Here is an 18,793-nt window from a genome sequence, read left to right as displayed (position 1 = left end):
CGCCTCTAGTTCTGCAGGAGATGCCTGGCATGAGTCATCTGGCAGCTCTGCTAACATCTGGCGCCTTTTGTTTCTAAAAATGCATCTTATTTGCATTACCATGTGGCTAGGATGCACAAGCAGCTTCTGCTGATTAAAATAATAAGCAGCATGCCTATATTCTGTGTGTGACTGTGGCTGTATCTGCATACGAAATGCTACATTACAGGGATTTCCAGGAATACACTGCAATGTAGTATTTCGTATGCAGATACAGCCACAGTCACACACAGAATATAGGCATGCTGCATATCATTTTAATCAGCAGAAGCTGCTGGTACCCCTAAGCATATCAAATGCCCTAGGCATTTGCCTGGTTTGCCTATGCCTAAGGCCGGCGCTGGTTCAGCATACTAAGGTGGATCAATGCACCTACAAGCAGTGTGTGTGCCAGTGCGGCCGTGTCATGTACATTTATGGAGAAATATATTTATTTGAGATGGAGTAATATATTAATTTAAGAATAGGCTTTTCAGATGAGCAATGTCCGTTTTCCAAAGGTTAGGAAAATCCTAGAATGTTTCCAGGAATCGTGAATTACAGTATCTGAATTCAGTTGCTGTCCTAGTAATCAAATGAACTGAGAATTCGTACACTGAGAATGAAGAAGTTATTCATACATCTACCATCAGAAAATATACAACTATTGTATACATTGGGGTATACAATCAAGTGCACACATTTGACTTCTTACAGAGCCCATTCCTAGACTACTTATGTGGTTCTAGGAGCAAATGGGGATGAAACTTGCTACTAGGAAGACACTTAGTACATTGGCCATTCAGTGTACAGAAATATGGACTTATAGGAGGCGCATTTTTAAACAGAAGCTGATACTGTATTGTAAAATTATGTTCTGGACTCAGAGCCGTCCCTAACCAATATGATGCCCAAGGCAAGATTTTGGCAGGTGCCCCCTAGCACCGCCGCTAGTTTTGCAAGAGATGCCTGGCATGAGTTACCTGGCAGCTCTGCTAACGTCAGGCGCCTTTTGTTTATGAAAATGCATCTTATTTTCATTACTATGTGGCTAGGATGCACAAGCATCTTCTGCTGATTAAAATTATATGCAGCATGCCTATATTCTGTGTGCGACTGCGGCTGTATCTGCATACGAAATGCTACATTACAGTGATTTCCAGGAATACACACAGAATATAGGCATGCCGCATATCATTTTAATCAGCAGAAGCTGCTGGTGCCCCTAAGCATACCAAATGCCCTAGGCATTTGCCTAGTTTGCCTATACCTAAGGCCGGCTCTGGGCCTTGGCTTCAGCAAGACGTGTGTCGGAGCTGGGGGTGTTGTCCCACAAGAGCCCCTATTTAATTTTCCATGAAGACAGAGCTGAACTCAGAACTCGTCAGCAATTTCTTCCTAAAGTGGTGTCTGCGTTTCACATCAACCAACCTATTATGGTTCCAGTTGTTACTGACACCTCTGCTACTTCAAAGTCTTTGGATGTTGTGAAGGCTTTGAAGGTGTATGTAAAGCAAACAGCTTGTCTCAGAAAATCGAACTCACTGTTTGTTCTGTATGATCCCAATGAAACTGGGTGTCCTGCTTCAAAGCAGTCCATTGCACGCTGGATCAGGCTCACTATCCAGCATGCTTATTCCACGGCAGGATTGCCGGTTTCAAAATCTGTACAGGCCCACTCTACTAGGTCGGTGGGTTCTTCTTGGGCAGATGCCCGGGGTGTCTCGGCTTTACAGCTCTGCTGAGCAGCTACTCGGTCAGGTTCGAACACGTTTGCTAAGTTCTACAACTTCTATACTTTGGCATCTGAGGACCTTGAGTTTGGTCAATCAGTTCTGCAGGAACCTCAGCACTCTCCCACCCGGTTTGGGAGCTTTGGTACTTCTCCGTGGTACTAAATGGATTTATCCTCTAGGACGTAAGAGAAAATAGGATTTTAGTTACCTACCTGTAAATCCTTTTCTCGAAGTCCGTAGAGGATACTGGGTGCCCGCCCAGTGCTTCGTACTTCCTGCACTTTTACTTGGTTAAGTATTGTTGTTTGGTTCAGCTGTTGCTGTTCCTGTTTTCAAGTTTGGTTAGCTTGGCTTTCCTCTTGTTTGTGTGTGCTGGTTTGGAATCTCACCACTATCCTTTTATATCCTTCTCTCAAAGTATGTCCATCTCCTCGGGCACAGTTTCCTAGACTGAGTCTGGAAAGAGGGGCATAGAGGGAGGAGCCAGTGCACACACTATTAAATTCTTAACGTGCCCATGGCTCCTAGTGGACCCGTCTATACCCCATGGTACTAAATGGATTCCCAGTATCCTATATGGACTACAAGAAAAGGATTTACCGGTAGGTAATTAAATCCTATTTTTATCCCTCCTGAATTGGGTCATGTTGGGAGGTATGGATTGTGTATATTATATTTAGCCCAATAGTGTATATTACATTTAAAATAATAGTGTAATAATGCCTGAGTACTTTTTATAGCTCCATCTAATTGAGAGACAACTATTTTATAAAATGTTCTTGTAGTGGAACAAAAACAACTTAAACAACCTTAAAATACACATACAAAAATAAAATCTATAATTTATTTAGTCACATGCAAGAATAGCAGCAGCCTCTGTACTACTTACACACTGGTACAGGTTTCCGGAGAACTGTGTGTGTGTGTGTGTGTGTGTGTGTGTGTGCGCTCTCTCTCTAGACCCTCATTAGATAACACTTTAGGTTACACAGGACTCAGACACCCAGGTGTGGGTGGAGAAAGCTGTAAATGACACAGGGATCCCACCCTGTGTCATTTACAACTCTCTCCACCCTCCTATTTCTCCACTGGTTGGGAAGCTCCACCGATAGTTCAGGAAATCTGATACTCCTGTGTCTCTGCACTGCATTCTGTCCTGCTCGCATTCTGGCTGTCTGGTTCTGCTGCTGCATAAGAGTGAAAGCTAGTGATGTCAGTGTGCGCTGGCCGGGGGGGGGGGGGGGGGGGGGGCGCCTGACAGAGGGGGGCCCGGGGTACAGTATACCCTGCATCCACCCCCTAATCTGCCTATGTGCATGGCTCAGCCGCTGCGTGACGTCACTGAGCGATATGGTTGTCATATCGCTCAGTTTGTACGCCTTCCCGCCGACCGCCCGGCTGGGAAGGGAAATACTAGGTGACATCGCTCATAATGCACGTCACCTAGTGTGTACCCACCTAAAGAATTTTCAACAAGACAGAGCCCAGTATTAGTACAGAGGGTGCAGGGTGTAAAAAGTGTATAGTATATTATATAGTTCAGTGCCAACAACATAAACTTTCATTACAGTGATGACAGTAACATTTTCTGCCTAATGTCCAGATACCCTTATTTAATAAGGTGCATATTGTGGCCAATTGTGTAAAGGATCATGCAATAAAATGTTGCTGCTGTATGTGTTACATATCAACTCTGGCATCTGTCTGTAGGACGACGCATTGTGACAGGAAGAAGTAAGGCAAATACTAAAACTTTATATTGCTTTGTTTGTATAATTTCATCATTAAATGAATTGCTCTAAAATGTTACAAGGTTGTGCCTCTGCCAATCACAATCAGTCTAAATGATCTGTGCAATAAATGGCCACTTTGGGGCTGATGTATCCAGCAGTGAAATGACTGGAGAAGTGGACCAGTGGAGAAGTTCACTATAGCAACCAATCAATATATACCTATTATTTTATAGAGCATACTTGATAAACGCTACCTCAAAGCTGATTGCTTCTATGGGCAACTTCTCCACACTTTTCACTGCCTGGTAAAACCTCTTTATTATTTACTCTTACCTAGTAGCTGGTTGCTCTGTAGTCAGCTCAAAAATAATATTTGTGTTGTGGGATAGCGACCATTAGATGTTAAAAGTAGGGGACAGTGATCCATGTGATGCTAACTCCAAAGAATCGTATAGTTGTTAATTGGTGAATAATCTCTACTAATTTATTTTATCTCATCTCATCCTTCCATTACATAAAGATTTCAAGACCAGTGGGAGAACACAACATCACTAGGCTCAAAAGCAAGAAGGGTTGGACTGGCCAGGTGGTGACCAGTGATATTCCCTAGGGGTGGTTGGCCACCCATTTGCTGTATTCTGCTTACTGGCGGATCCTTCGGGGTCCTTCCTTCTCCCACAGGACAACGAGGCATGGCTCACTTATATGGTTTAGGAGGTTTATCAACTGGTAAAGTGCTGACACAACAGAACTGTGTATCGCTACAGTGATACTTACCAGCAGCTATACAGTATGTACACAAAGCAAGAAAAGCATGATTACATTCACTGAGGCATATGGAGCATTTACCTATTAATGTACCGTACATTATATTTTAAAAACAAGTTTTTACAAATTGTCAGCAAAATCTAAATATAAGTTAGGATGTACCTAGTGGTGCAGATAGACTCTAATATTGCACATGCACAAAAATTGGGAGTGGTCACATCACAAGGGCGTGGCCACTCGAAACAGGGACATGTCAGCATGACACGCCACCCATTTTTTGTCACTCTTGTAGCATTCCTCTCCATTCCATTCCAAATGCACCATACCTATATGGGGGTTTCTCTACAACGAAGAACCTCTGAAAAAGATTGATCGTCCCTGGGCAGACAGTGTCATCAGGTGGTATTTACTATTCATGTACTGTAGGAGGTCACATGGTCCAGAAAATGCTTGTTTGTGTAGGAATCTAACCAATGTCATAATCATACAACAGTGGTTCAACCAGAATTATGTCCCCTGTGTCACCTCATGCCCCGTAACCCCCCCCCTTCCCCACCCAGCCTCCTGGCCCTTCATTTCAGCATCCTGTCTTTCCAGCCTCCTTTCCTCTGTATCTCTCTAGCCTCCTGTGTCTCTCCACCTCACGCATACCCCTGTGTCTCTCAGCTGCACCATCCTCCTGCATCTCTCACTATCCCCTTCACTCAGTGTCTCTCACCCTCCCCCATGCTCTGCGTCTCTCATATCCCCTTCGCTTTGTGTCTCTCAGCCTCCCTCCCTTTACTATATCGCTTTCAGCCTCCCCCTCTGTGCTCCGTGTCTCTCAACCTCTATCTTTTACTCTCTATCTCCCCCTTCACTCTATCTCTCAGCCTCCCGACTTCATTCTGTATCTCTCAGCCTCCCCAATTCACTCCGTATCTCTCAGCCTTCCCCCTTCACTTTGTGTCTCTCAGCCTCCCCCTCTGCACCGTGTCTCTAAGCATCCATCCTTTGCTCTGTATCACAGTCTCTCATTTCACTCTGTGTCTCTCAGCCTTCCCCTTCACTTTGTGTCTTTCAGCCTCTCCCCTTCACATTGTCTCTCAGCCTCCACTTCATTCTGTATCTCACAGCCTCCCCCCATTCACTCTGTCCCTCGGCCTCCCCCCTTCACTATGTGGCCCAGATTTATCAAGAATTGGAGAGTAATAAATGTCATGGTGATAAAGTATTAGCCAATCAGCTCCTAACTGCCATGTTACAGGCGGTGTTTGCAAAATGACAGTTATGAGCTGATTGGTTGGTACTTTATCACCATGCAATTTATCACTCTCCAAGGCTTGATAAATCTGGGCCAATGTTTGTCAGCCTCACCCCCTTCACTCTGTGTCTTTCAGCCCCCCCTTCAAGCTGTGTCTCTCAGCTTCCCACCCTTAATTCTGTGTCTTTCAGCCTCCCCCCTTCACTCTGAGTCTCTCAGCCTCTGCAACTGCATTGCATTATGATTAGGATGCATTTTGGGGTAAAAAGATGCAAAAAATATGCCCAGTGCTAGCAGAGTTCCGTTACCAAAAATATGGTGATTCCATTATCTCAAATTACAGCCTGGAATTTTTTTTAGGATCATCTCCTTTTAAAAATGAGCTTATATCTAGAAACTATAATATAAAACTTAGGGGGAAATTCAGTTGGGCAAAACCATGTGCACTGCAGGGGAGGCAGATATAACATGTGTAGAGAGAGTCAGATGTGGGTGTGATGTGTTCAAACTGAAATCTAAATTGCAGTGTAAAAATAAAGCAGCCAGTATTTACCCTGCACAGAAACAATATAACCCACCCAAATCTAACTCTTTCTGCACATGTTATATCTGCCCCCCCCCCCCCCTGCAGTGCACATGGTTTTGCCCAATTGCTATCAAAAATCCTGCTGCGATCAACTTGGAATTACCCCCTATGACAGATATTTCTGATAGGGTGGTTGTCTTCAGCCTCGTGCATCGCAACGCACACCAAGGCATGCATGTATCAGAGCGTGACCGCACATCCAAGAGTGGTATATCTATTACACATACAGACACACACACATAGTGCAATTGGATGGGCTCCACAATAATTTATTATATTTGCTAGGCATTATTATAATGAAGAAATTGTCCAAATACTGAGAAGAGATGACTGACCAGTGACCACATTACTGTTTTATTAAACGAAAGGTTTGCACACATAAAATAGTACAGTAAATTAAAGTATACACCAAATGCTGAACACCCCATTAAAATAACAACAAACAATTGGGGTTATTATATCACTATGAGTATGTAAACTGCTGTTACTGTCATAGTATTGGAGAACAAATATGGTTGTTTGACTTTAGCATGTAATGCAAGCATAAACAGTTTATATATAACACAGTACCCAAAGTTAAATTCATTGTGTAATACTACAGTAAATGCATATTAATACTTTGCATAAATTCCCTTTAAATCCTGTCTTTTGCTACTAGTGATCTTCATTCTTTGTTTTCCTGGTCTTCAGACTTATCATCAAGTAAACCTGTTATATACAGTAACAGGATCAGGCAAGACAAGTCCGAGAGCTCAGCAGGACCCAATGGTGGTTCAATATGAAGGAGCTGTGATCTGCGACAGTTGCTTGTAGCCACACCATGTTGATGTCCATGGTTGCGCCTCCCCGACAGTTCCTGAACAGGATTGAAAATTTGAGATGGAATCCTATAGCTGGTTTCATGCACTCAGCACCCAAAATGGAGACATAATGTGGATTTTATTTATATTTTTCGTGGTAATGAAAAGACTACCATCAATGATGAAAGTGTTGAAAATTAATAAGTGCTCCAGGTTGAATAATGAAACAGACTAGAAGTTGCTATTTTGTTTTTCAATATTGCAGTAGATGCAATGCCCATTTTCTGGAACATTGCCACTGAATGTAGGTGTGTAAATAAATCGGAGGCAAAAGAGGATTTTGAACATTTTTGAGGCTTAATATGTAAAGAAAAGCATGGGGAAAAAATAGTAAGGGACTCTGGGGTAGATGTACGTAGGCTCGTTATGGGGCAGAAGCTGTATCAGAGCCGTTATGTGCTCTTCTCCCCCATGTGTGAAGGTTCCTCCTTCACACATGGGGGAGAAGTGCACATAACGGCTCTGATACAGCTTCTCCCCCATAACGAGCCTACGTACATCTACCCCAGAGTCCCTTACTATTTTTTCCCCAGTCACAGTGCACACATTTCCTATGTGTGCACGGTGACTGGAGCGCTGTCCCTGGCTGTGGTGGTTGGATGTGTGCAAGGTGACAGGAGTGCTGTCCCTGGCTGTGGCGGCTGGATGTGTGCAAGGTGACAGGAGCGCTGTCCCTGGCTGTGGCGGCTGCACATGAGATCTCACAAGACTTGCAAGATCTCGCACATGCTCACTGCTCAGTGAGCTGGCTGGGGGAGAGACACAGCGCATCAACACTAGTCTGGCAGCGATCGCCGGAGGCTGGAATTTTCACTACCACACTTCAGCATCGTAGATATTAATACATCTCGGAGCTACTGCTTCCTGCTTCACCACTGTAAAGAGACGAAGCAGGAAGCACTATACCCGCACAATACCTGCGGGTATAATACATTTACCCCTCAGGAGTCTATTTACTAAGCCTGGGAGAGTTCCTAACTGTCATGTTACAAGCTGCGTTTGAAAAATGACAGATACAGTAGGAGCTGGTTGGTTGGTACTTTATCTCCGTCTACTTTATCTCTCCCCAAGGCTTAGTACATAAACCCCTGTATTGCTGTTGTGTGCAGAGAGAACCTCTAAATTTGTTTATTTATGAAACTGTTGCTCTGCAATAATGAAGATAATCTGAAACAAACAAACTCGGTAATTAAGATATACAGATACATTCTTCCTCATCTAGCCTCCATACGTAATTAGTTGCAGCAAAGAAAAAATAATTCTAACGTTAGCCGTGGCTTGTTGATAGCGACATGGTGACTTAACATGCCGGTCCCGGTGCCTGGAGACGCTACCAGGAAGTGTGTCAGTATAAGATGACTGCTGCTTTGGTGGGTGAGAGACGCCGGGCGGTCCGGAGACGCTAGCGTGGTTAAAACTGGGCTAAATGACTACCCTTGATAACCTGCTTTTAGATGTTTGTGAGCATTGTTTTTCAGTATTGTTATAGGGTTGCTCAATCTGTGCGCACTTCATTTTATATATATATATTTATATATATATATATATATATATATATATATATATATTGATAAAGAATATAGACATGTGTGTGTATGATAGCCTATTTCTGCTGCTGAGAGTGTGGGGTACTGTATCGGAGGACAGGACTTTGCAGCTATGGAGCTACTTACCATTTCCACTTTTAATTTTGTTTCCATGGTCTTAGATCCAGTGCTGGAATTCTGGAACAGCTAACAAAATCGCTGGGATACTGATTACCCATAAAGACATTTTGGGGGACCTCAGTGATCCTGGTGTTATCACAGATGACACGAGCCAGAGTCACTGCTTGTATTGCATTCTTCTGAGCCGAAGTGAACACTCCACGATTCTCATAATAAAACCTATAAATAAAGTCGAAACATTACTGAAGATCTTTAGAAGAGCCTTTCTCTCAGCAGATTCAGTTTCAAAGATATGCATGTTGAACATGGCCAGCTAGATGGCCATGGAATATTCATTTTAAATTCAATAATCTTTTGTCAAAGTGTTCCTAGCAAGTAAAAATGTAAAAATGTCATGTCCTCAAAGCCAGACAATTATTACTTGGTAAAAACAAACAAGTTTGCTAATTCTCGCTCCCCTCTGATCTGTTCTCAACTCCACAGCTAGACTTATTCTCCTCTCCCGCCTCTCCACATCTGCTAATCTCCTTCGACAAAATCTGCACTGGCTCCCATTCCCCCACAGAAAACTCCTCATCCTCACATACAAGGCCCTCTCTAACTCCACTGCTCCCTACATACTCCCTCTCACACTCACCGGTCGGCCTCTCCTCCACCCTGGTCACTGCAATCCCATGAGCGAACCTTACATCTCAACTGTACTGTGTATTGAGAACTGCGTTGCTAATTGTAACCTGTGCTCTGTTTTGTTCTGTAAACCCTGTATTGTTCTGTGTGACGTATGTACGATGCTGCAAACCACTTGTGATGCCTTATAAAGAAAATGTAATAATAATAATAAAATAATACTAATTTCTAATTTCTGCTGGATATATAGCTAAATACGGAATTTATACGGCAACAACTTCCATTTTTAACTACATTCCAAATTTCTTATATTGCATGACTAGAGTTTTGCGTGCAGAGTGACTGTGTAACTCCACTTTTATAGAAAATGAAAGTGAAAATAAACCAACTAATAGAATAAATAGAATAACACCTAATAATAAAGCCCTGCTCATAAAAGGATTATTTTATGCTAAAAAAATGCAGTCAGTAAATAAACCTTTTTACTGAGTTCCACCTCCATTGCCCTGCACAGTAATTCCAACAGAAAAACCTGCCCCATCACCTACATGAATAGATGATACAGGCGCCGCTCGTGTTACTGATGAGCTGCAGCCACCTTCCCCTTCCTCAGGTCCTGGTGACTCCATGGTCCTCCTCCATTTACAGCCCACCCCTCCTCGTACTTACACACACTGTGTCTGTTGGACATTATTCATCCCCTCCTCAGGTCCCAGTGGCTTCCTTTTCCGGCACAACATTATGTGCAAGGGGCACTACAAATGTGGGCATTCTGTGTAAGGGTCAATATTTCTGTGGGAATTGTTTATAAGGGGCACTACTGTGGGCATTGTATATAAGAGGCACTACTGTGTGGCATAACATGCACAGAGGGGCATTACTATGTGGTGTAATATGAATCAGGGGCACTACATGCAGTGTAATGTGAATAAGATTGTGCTATTGTGTGGTGTAATTTGAATTGGGGGTACTATATGTGACCATGCTGCATCTTTGTGAGATCAAGGTCCCTTTATAAAGTATGGGAAGTAGGGCACTAATTTATAGTTTGCAGGGGTTGTCGAAAACACTAGCACTCACCCCGCTTAATGTGAGAGAAAGGGGGGTGGGGGTAAGGTGGTGGGGTAAATGAGTTCCACCACCTTTAAGCCCTGCTTGTGACAATTATTTGGAGCTTGTCTTTTGACTTTAGGATGAAAATTCTCTTACCTGCATTGAGTCACTACTCCTACTGTACTGTTAAACATAACTCACCTGTAGCATAGTGACAGTCTACTGTTTAAGTTCTACAAACAGATTGTATGTTAGACCTGTGTCATACTTCTCATTTGTAAGCTGTTTTTTTTATATGCGCTTGCTCTAGTTATACTACACAATTCCTAGGTTTCCATTAAAGAATAAGACATTAGCACTCTGTAAAGGGGTTATGTCCTCCGTTCTGTATTTAGCAAACAGTGGAAAGCTTAGCTTATTTCTGTTTGACACTGTACCACTTATGTCATCTATAAATGGTGTTAGCGGTGCAGTCCCCATTGCCGAAATGGGACCCCAGCAACAGCCCTGCTGGCTTCAGTGAAGTCTTCCGGACGGGTGGTCTTCAGTATGCCGGCTGTCGGGATCCCGGCGCACAGTATACCGGCGCCGGAATCCCAACAGCCGCCATACCGACACTTATTCTCCCTCGTGGGGGTCCACGAGCCCCCTGGAGGGAGAATAAAATAGCGTGGCGCGCCACCGTGCCCGCAAGGGGCTCATTTGCGCTCGCCACACTGTCGGTATGCCGGCGGTCGGGCTCCCGGCGCCGGTATGCTGGTCGCCGGGAGCCCGGCCGCCGGCATACCATACTATACCCTTCCAGTCTATGCTGTGTCCCTGCAAGGTGAAAGTACAACGTGTATGTGCAGCCTGCGAGGGGCTGTTTGTGCAGACAGCATTACCTAATAGCCCATCGCAGGCAGCGGTAGCAGCAGAGCAGAGGACATCACCAAGGAGGAAGACAGTGCAGGACCTCACGAGAGAAGTGAGTCTTGTTAAATGCCAGCAGTATATTCGTTAATATTGGTTACTATCACTGTAATACTAAACAAAATGTTCCACTGGCAGTATCGATAAGAAAAGGATCCCATAGTGTAGCTTGTATCAAGCATCGTGCTGTTATAGTATGTAATACATTTATGTGGCTCCTTAATAAAGTTACTACACAGGATAATAGGAGAGGACCTTTCCCATAACCCCCTGGGTCCATGTCACAAACTATTTGGAATAGTAACCTGTGGCGAGGGAAGCGGAGCGAGAAACCGAGCCAGAAGCACGGCGAGCGAAGCGAGCCTGCAAGGGTCCAATGATGCATAGATCAAATGAAATAACCTCAAATGAACAGAGAAAACATTTAGGTGCTGTAAGGGCGGAAGTTATCTACTTCCCTCTCGTTATGTCACTTACTGGTCCTGATCACGAAGAGAAAATATACACACCCCTCTTCTTAGGTATAATTAGATAGATGAGATAGCCACACATCAAGCACACTTAGCTCCAAGCTTTGAGTTATGTTTAGTAATATTATGGTTTTAAACATTTATCTATATTCTTTCCATGGTATAATGAAAACTGTGTATGTTATTATTTTATTTGTTTCCTTAATTCCGATATGTGAGTATAGTCGTGAGCAGAAGTGCTATTATCTTCTTCTATAGCGTTCTTCTATACTTATTCACCTGTGAACTCTGTTTGGGAGTGTCCCTGAACATTCATTCATTTAGTTACTCAGCAGCTGTATCTATGTAGACATCACAAACCAACGTTTGTGATGGCTACAGGTTGTACTGGCAACCACAATATGAACAGAAGATAGATCTATAAGGGGAATTAACACCCACTAAAGCACTCATTTTCGTTACATTTTAACGACAAATATGCCTCTTCCCATTAGTTTAATGTCTCCCCACCCACTCAAGACTACCATGCCATAATTGGGGCAACTTGGTGGTACTGTATTCTTTAATGATTTTCTAGAGCTTGGACTTGTCACTTAATAAATGCACATTCTTCTTTAATGCACTCTTCTACCCTCATGTAAATCATTCTTGTCTCTTCCAATTCTACTTACCGGTCTCCATCTCGAGCCCTACTTAACTGGTTCCCAATCAGACAGCTCATCACCATTCCAATTCTGCCATTGCGGACTAGAGGCTCAGCAACACCTCCAACCCAGATGTCAATATTTTCAGGCGTGCCATATAAGTTTATGAATGTTTGGGCCAATTGCCTATTATTTAGCACATTAGCTAAGTCATTCAGGTTGCGTGGTGCGGGGAGCCCGCAGAACCTCCTCCATGCACTGTACCCTGAGTATGAGAAACATTACAATTAGAAAGCTTCAACAAAGCACTTGAAGGGAAATTATGAATGCTAAATAAATGATTTATACCGTATAGTGATTCAACACAAACTAACTGTATATTCAATAAACACAGATTTTTCTGATAAATAATTAAAAAGGTGTAATCTGCTCCACTTTGCTATGGATTTCCTCATCATGACAATGTGTAATGTTTTTTAACTGCTGCAATGATTTGTAGGGCAGTATAGATGGTATAAAGGTTAGCATTACTGCCTCACAGCACTGAGGTCATGGGTTTGATTCCCACCAAGGACCTTATTCAGTAAGGATTATAAATTCTGCTAAATTTACAATCAGAATTTACATTCCTTTTGCATGCATGCTGGGGGCCGCCCTTTGTAGGGCAAGGCAGCCCACCCACTGTGATCGCGCTGAAATTGCGATCACACCACAATTTCAGTGTGATCGTTGAAATTGTGGATGGCTCCTGCCGACACAGCCTGGCTGTGACGGCAGGAGGCCCGCTGCCATATTTTTGATTGGAGTGGCTGCGTGTGATGTCACGCAGCTGCCCCGATCACGCCCATGCCATGCTCCTCGTTCAGAAGCCGCCGCCCCCATTTCCCTGCCACCACCCCCGCAACGCTCCATCTCCGCCTTGGGAACGGAGCGTTGCCGCCCCCCTCAATTTGGCAGAGGCATTCGCATTTAGTGCGGGTCACCCGCAGTAAATGTGGGCACATGCGCAGGACGGGCCCTGCGCATTCGCCCACCTGGCGAACGCAAAACTTCCGGTTGTGATCCAACCTGAATTAGGCCCCATAGCCCTAACTGTGTGGAGTTTGTATATTGTATATCCCTATGTTTATGTGATTTCCCTTAGTTACTCTAATTTCCTCCCGCAATCCAAAAATATACTTGTAGGTCATTTGGCTCCCTGACAAAAATAAATAAATGAACCCTAATATGTAAGGGTGTACATGTATATATTTAGGGCAGACTAGATGGGCCAAGTGGTCTTTATCTGCAGTCAGATTCTGTGCTAATATGAATTAATTTGAAAGTCACGCTCACAGCAGTGGGGGACTTATACGCTACCTGGCAATCCATGCTCACGGCCTCTTTGCAAATTGAGTGCTGGTAAGTCAAGGCCAGTCCGTTTAAAGAGCTTGAAGAGACGCTCCCTTAGTTCATCCACCACCAATTGGTTCTGACGGTTAAGTTTAGCTCTATTTGCCATGAGTCCACGGAGAAGAGGGTCTATTCCTCCTGATAGAATGTGCAAATATAGTGATTTAAGCAAAAACTATCGGAATAGATAGCACTTATACATTTGGTATGCAATCATTTTAAAAGAACTATTTAAATGAACACCATATATGTCATTACATCATTTGCTGTTGATTTCTAAGACTTTGTAGAAGAAAGTAACAATGCTAGCATGTGAGAGGCCTGTGCAACTGGCGGTCAGTGGATTGGATATGGTTGTTATAGGTTTTATACAAAAACAAATGCATTTATTATTCTTTATATCGGAATAAACAACTGACAGGACGTTCACCTGTTTCTCATATGTCTCAAATGTATCGTAAAATGTGCTCAAGTGTGCCTACTTGTCCATTTACAGCAGTAGTTTCCAAACCCCGTTCTCAGGACTGCAAACAGGTCATGTTTTGCTGTTCACAGAGCAGGTGCACAGTGTGGCGAGCGCAACGAGCCAACAAGGGCACTCTCTGCGTTCGCCACAGGAATTCTGGCAGTCAGGATTCCAGCGTGGGTCTCCTGACCTCCGGTATAACAAGGGTTCCATAGCACCAAACAAGAGGCATACAAGTGGAAATATGAAGCATTAGCTCTGTCTAATACAGATAACAGTTTCACATAAATACATAGTTACAGTGTGCGGTTAGCATAATTGTGTAAAAAAGACAAAGGGGAGACAGCCCTATATGTACAAGCTTACAATCTATAGGGGATATGGGTGCATAGGTGTTTCTATAATGGGTGCAGTGTGTGCGGTACACACGAGCCCTTAGGTCCGGAGGGGCTCACACCACACAAACTGCACCCATATATTATACTTAAACCCCCCCCCCCCCAAGTTCCGCTGTGGCGGCCCTGCAGTGCAGGCACAAATCACTTGGAAAATGTCCGCCGCGCCCATTTCCGAGTGATTTGCGCATGTGCACTGGAGATGTTTCTACGAACAAGGCACAGGCGACATGTTCCTGGAGACCTGTACATGTGCAGTTATAGTAGTCTCTGGCATTATGCCAGAGTCTACTAGCTGCCGGAGAGGAGGGGGCCTGCAATGGAGGTTGCACATGGGTCCCCTCCTCTAGTAAAATGCCCCTGTATGGGTGTATACAATAGGGTAAAGAGCAGTTCAGTGGCTGCAGAGATACTAAGAGGATGGGTGGTAATATATAGGGGAGTCTATGTACTAAGCATTACAGAGTGATAAAGTGGAGAGATAAAGTACCAGTCAATCAGCTCCTGTCATTTTCATACACAGCCTGTAACGTGGTAGTTAGAAGCTGATTGACTGGTACTTTATCTCTCTCTGCTTTATTTCTCTCCAAGGCTTAGTACATAGACCCCAGGGACTAATTCTGAATAGAATGCAGACATGGCTGCTGCTGCGTCTTTTGCGGTAGTCGCATCTGCGTTTTTTTGCTAATGCAACAAAGTCCTTCCCGGTTGTATATCAGAGTATCCAAATGTGCAAGGACTGAGATGACCACCGTCAGTGTGGTAAACTATGTAATACTGCTTGGTGCGTCTTTAGACGTCACCATTGGTCACACCATATGACAGCTGCAGAGTCTCCGTCTGAGTATAGACTCCTATATGAGTGGTTTATGGTCTTTACACAACTGCTGCCCATGACACATGTCCAACACTCCCGTAAGTCGCATCAACTCCATACGTATTTTCTGTCACCCACCCGTTACCTTCCAATCATCGTCTAGGATTGCGCCTCTCATTTCTGCAACTGTGTGTCTAAATCTATACCGCGACTCTGTATGTACAAAATTGGGATGCATGCGTGGTGCAACTCAGACACAGGTGAAGAACATCGCTCCGCTGCGTCTGATATCGCTGCTGTGTCCGACAGATCAGCCCCATAGTCACATTCTGCAAAATGAAATCTTGTCTTTGCACTCAACGGCTGCCTGTAAAAGGATGGTCTTCAGGTTGCTGGCGGCCGGGCTCCCGGCGACCACCATACCGGCGCCGGAATCCCGACCGCCGGCATACCGACCACCGTCATACCGACCACCGTCATACCGACATTTTTTCTCCCTCTTGGGGGTCCATGCTTAGCGCGCCACCGTACCCGCAGCGCGGCGAGCGCAGCGCGCCCGCAAGGGGCTCATTTGCGCTCGCCCAGCTGTCGGTATGCCGGCGGTCGGGATTCCGGCGCAGGTATGCTGGTCGCCGGGACCCCGACTGCCGGGCAAACCATACTACACCCCCTGTAAAACACCCTACTCTTCCCACTAACCAGGGCACAAATATGAACAATTATACAAAAGCAAATGTACAGTATAACAATCACAAAATTGTGTTTGTGCTGCTGTTTTACTTGTTTGCTGTCCATAAATGCTCTTATTGTGGTACATTTATATCAAAGAAAAATGCAGATGTTTTCAGATGCGGTTTTACCCCTTAGGTGCTCATCTTCATTGCTCAGTTTGTTCAACTTTTGTTTGTTTAAAAACCTCAAAGTGCTATCTAATTCAATTCCCTGTAAAGATCATTGACAATCTACTTGCTTTATGTAAATTAACTACTAATCACACTCAGATCGCAGGGATGCGTTTTTTGCTGCCCTGCGATCAAATAGTTGCCGTCTACAAGGGGAGGGGAAAATGCTGTGCTGATTGGGGCCGGAGCTGACGTCAGACACCCTCCCTGAAAACGCCAGATCTCACCTGCATTTTTCCGGACACTCCTGTAAAACGGTCAGTTGCCACCCACAAATGTCCTCTCCCTGTCAATCAACTTGCGATCACCCGTGCGATCGCTTTTTTTGCACCATCCCGTCACTAGGCACCAATGTCCAGTGCTGTCATCCAACGCGCTGGCACATTGCGGTGCATACGCATGCACAGTTCAGATCTGATCGCCCGCTGTGTGAAAACGCACAGCAGCGATCAGGTCTGAATTACACCCAAAGACATTGACATATTTCACATGTGTTGTGCTGTTGCGCTATTTTTCCACCTTAGTAACTAAGTAAAAGTGTCTGGGAATAATTGTCATCAACAGATTTACTTGCCAAGCCCCTAGAAAAGATTATGCACATTTCAAATGTTGTGAGAAGTTTCATTGTTTTTTTAAGGCAATTTCTATATTATGCTTACAAATTGCCTTTGTTGCAAACAATATTTTATTATCTGGCACAGATTTATCAATCCTTGGAGAGTGATAAATTGCACGGTGATAAAGTACCAACCAATCAACTCCCAGTGGCATCACAACTGGGGTGCGGGGGATGCGGCTCGCACCTGGGTGTCGGCTCATGCTCAGTGACAGGAGCCTGGTGCTGCACTGTAACATTATGTGCAGTGCCTGGCTTCTGTCACCGTGAAGCCGACACTGCAGTCTCCGGGGTCAGCCAGCACCTCCCGTACCCCTGTAGTGATGGAAACGGGAGTCGGGAAGCATAGCCATGCCCATGTGCAGTGAAGCCACACCCCTTCTGATGACATCCGTGAAGCCACGTCCCCTTCTGACAATGCCTGTGAAGCCACGCCCTTTTTTATAGTAGCCGCACCAGGCGTTACACATGTAAGTGACGCATCTGTCAACTCCCAAATGCCATGTTACATTCTGTCTTTGAAAATAAGCTGGTAGGCTAGTACTTTATCACTGTGCAATTTATCACACTCCAAGGCTTGATAAATCTGGGCCAGAGTATGTTAAAGTATAGTCATGCTGTTAGTTTATAGAGACCAAAGTAGTCTCTTAGAATATGCAACAAGGAGGTTATGGCAGTCTGTAATATATATTCTGGGTGAATACTGCTGTGGTGCATAACACCAAGGGGTCTATTGATGGAGCAGTGAAAAACCATTTATCATGGATAACAATACTTTTCACTGCTTAATACCTTCCCATAAAAATGTTGCCATCTCAAAATATAGTAAGAAGAGGAGAAAAGCTGCAATGACTGCTATCTCTCCACCTCTTCCTCGTTCTCTCCGCCCCCTTCATGCACATCAACCAATCAGAGGAAAACAGGGAGAGAGTGGCAGACAAAAAAAGACTGACCCTGCTCACTGTGACCGAGACCCTCCACTGAGAGAGTACTTCCCAGAGTGCCATGGTTCCAGAGATATGCACTGCAGATATTACTATATTCCAGAGATCTGTGCGCACTCCAAAATCACCGGGAAAATAGCACAATACTTTTCTACTGCGAAAAAAGCCAGTGAGGGAGTAGGGTTCCCAAACAGAGGCTGTACATGGGCCCTCCACTCTCTTAATACACCCCTGGTACTAACATTATAATATGATCACACTAAAGAACATAGTGGTAGTTACACCATGTATACATGTCAAACTATAAAGTAGGATGGACAGCACTGAAATGTAAAATTATACGCATGTTATACATTGTGATTTTAAAAACACTGATTACCTTCTCTTACCACCCGCCAGCTATTGAAGAAGGTCATGTGAAGCGGGACTTGTGGTTCTGGCATATAAGGACGATAACCACTTGCAAGGCGGTAGATGATTGGCTGTATCAGAGTATGGCCCATGCGGAATACAACAGTGAAGACATTGGCCACTCGTGGGTCCACAGACTCATTATAACCTCTGTATGTTGGGAGTACCCGAGGCATCTCTGATCCCAACAGTAAAGGCAGCCAATCTTTATATGTTATTTTCTGTCAAAGGGAAGAATGCCATGTTAGATTGATTGGTGGAGAATAAACAGCAAATATAACATGAGTAAAGGATATAAGCTCAGAGAATAATGTAAAGCACCTGCAAGATTCCTCCTACAATCTTCCTAGCTTCTTGATACAGTGTCTCTCCAGACCATCTGGGGTTCATCTTGCGCAGCTCAGTCGCTATTCGGTTGTGTGCTCGTACAAAAAGTGTGTGGAAAGCTGTAAGACCAGGTTGCTCACTTACACGTGGGTCTCCTGCAACCAGTGAAAACAAGTTTTACCATTTAAAAAACCAAAGAAATATCT

General features: G+C 44.2%; 1 protein-coding gene across 1 annotated transcript in view; it reads right to left on the bottom strand.

The window, feature by feature from the left end:
• Positions 1–6,327: 6,327 nt before the first annotated feature.
• The window catches only part of LOC135049954 (myeloperoxidase-like), a 38,820-nt gene continuing 26,354 nt past the window's right edge, over positions 6,328–18,793 (bottom strand). Inside the window, exons 9-14 of the mRNA XM_063955991.1 lie at positions 18,582–18,742; positions 18,229–18,481; positions 13,677–13,847; positions 12,345–12,582; positions 8,618–8,830; positions 6,328–6,940 (exon numbers count right to left, since the gene is read on the bottom strand). Of these exons, the coding sequence (XP_063812061.1) occupies positions 8,629–8,830; positions 12,345–12,582; positions 13,677–13,847; positions 18,229–18,481; positions 18,582–18,742 (1,025 nt within the window). The 3' untranslated portion in view covers positions 6,328–6,940; positions 8,618–8,628. The remainder of the gene's footprint in view (positions 6,941–8,617; positions 8,831–12,344; positions 12,583–13,676; positions 13,848–18,228; positions 18,482–18,581; positions 18,743–18,793) is intronic.

This window comes from Pseudophryne corroboree, chromosome 2 (genome assembly GCF_028390025.1).
Source record: "Pseudophryne corroboree isolate aPseCor3 chromosome 2, aPseCor3.hap2, whole genome shotgun sequence".
In the NCBI taxonomy this organism is placed as follows: domain Eukaryota; kingdom Metazoa; phylum Chordata; class Amphibia; order Anura; family Myobatrachidae; genus Pseudophryne; species Pseudophryne corroboree.
Note: the sequence above shows the minus strand (reverse complement) of the source record. Positions and strands in the feature narration are given on the sequence as shown.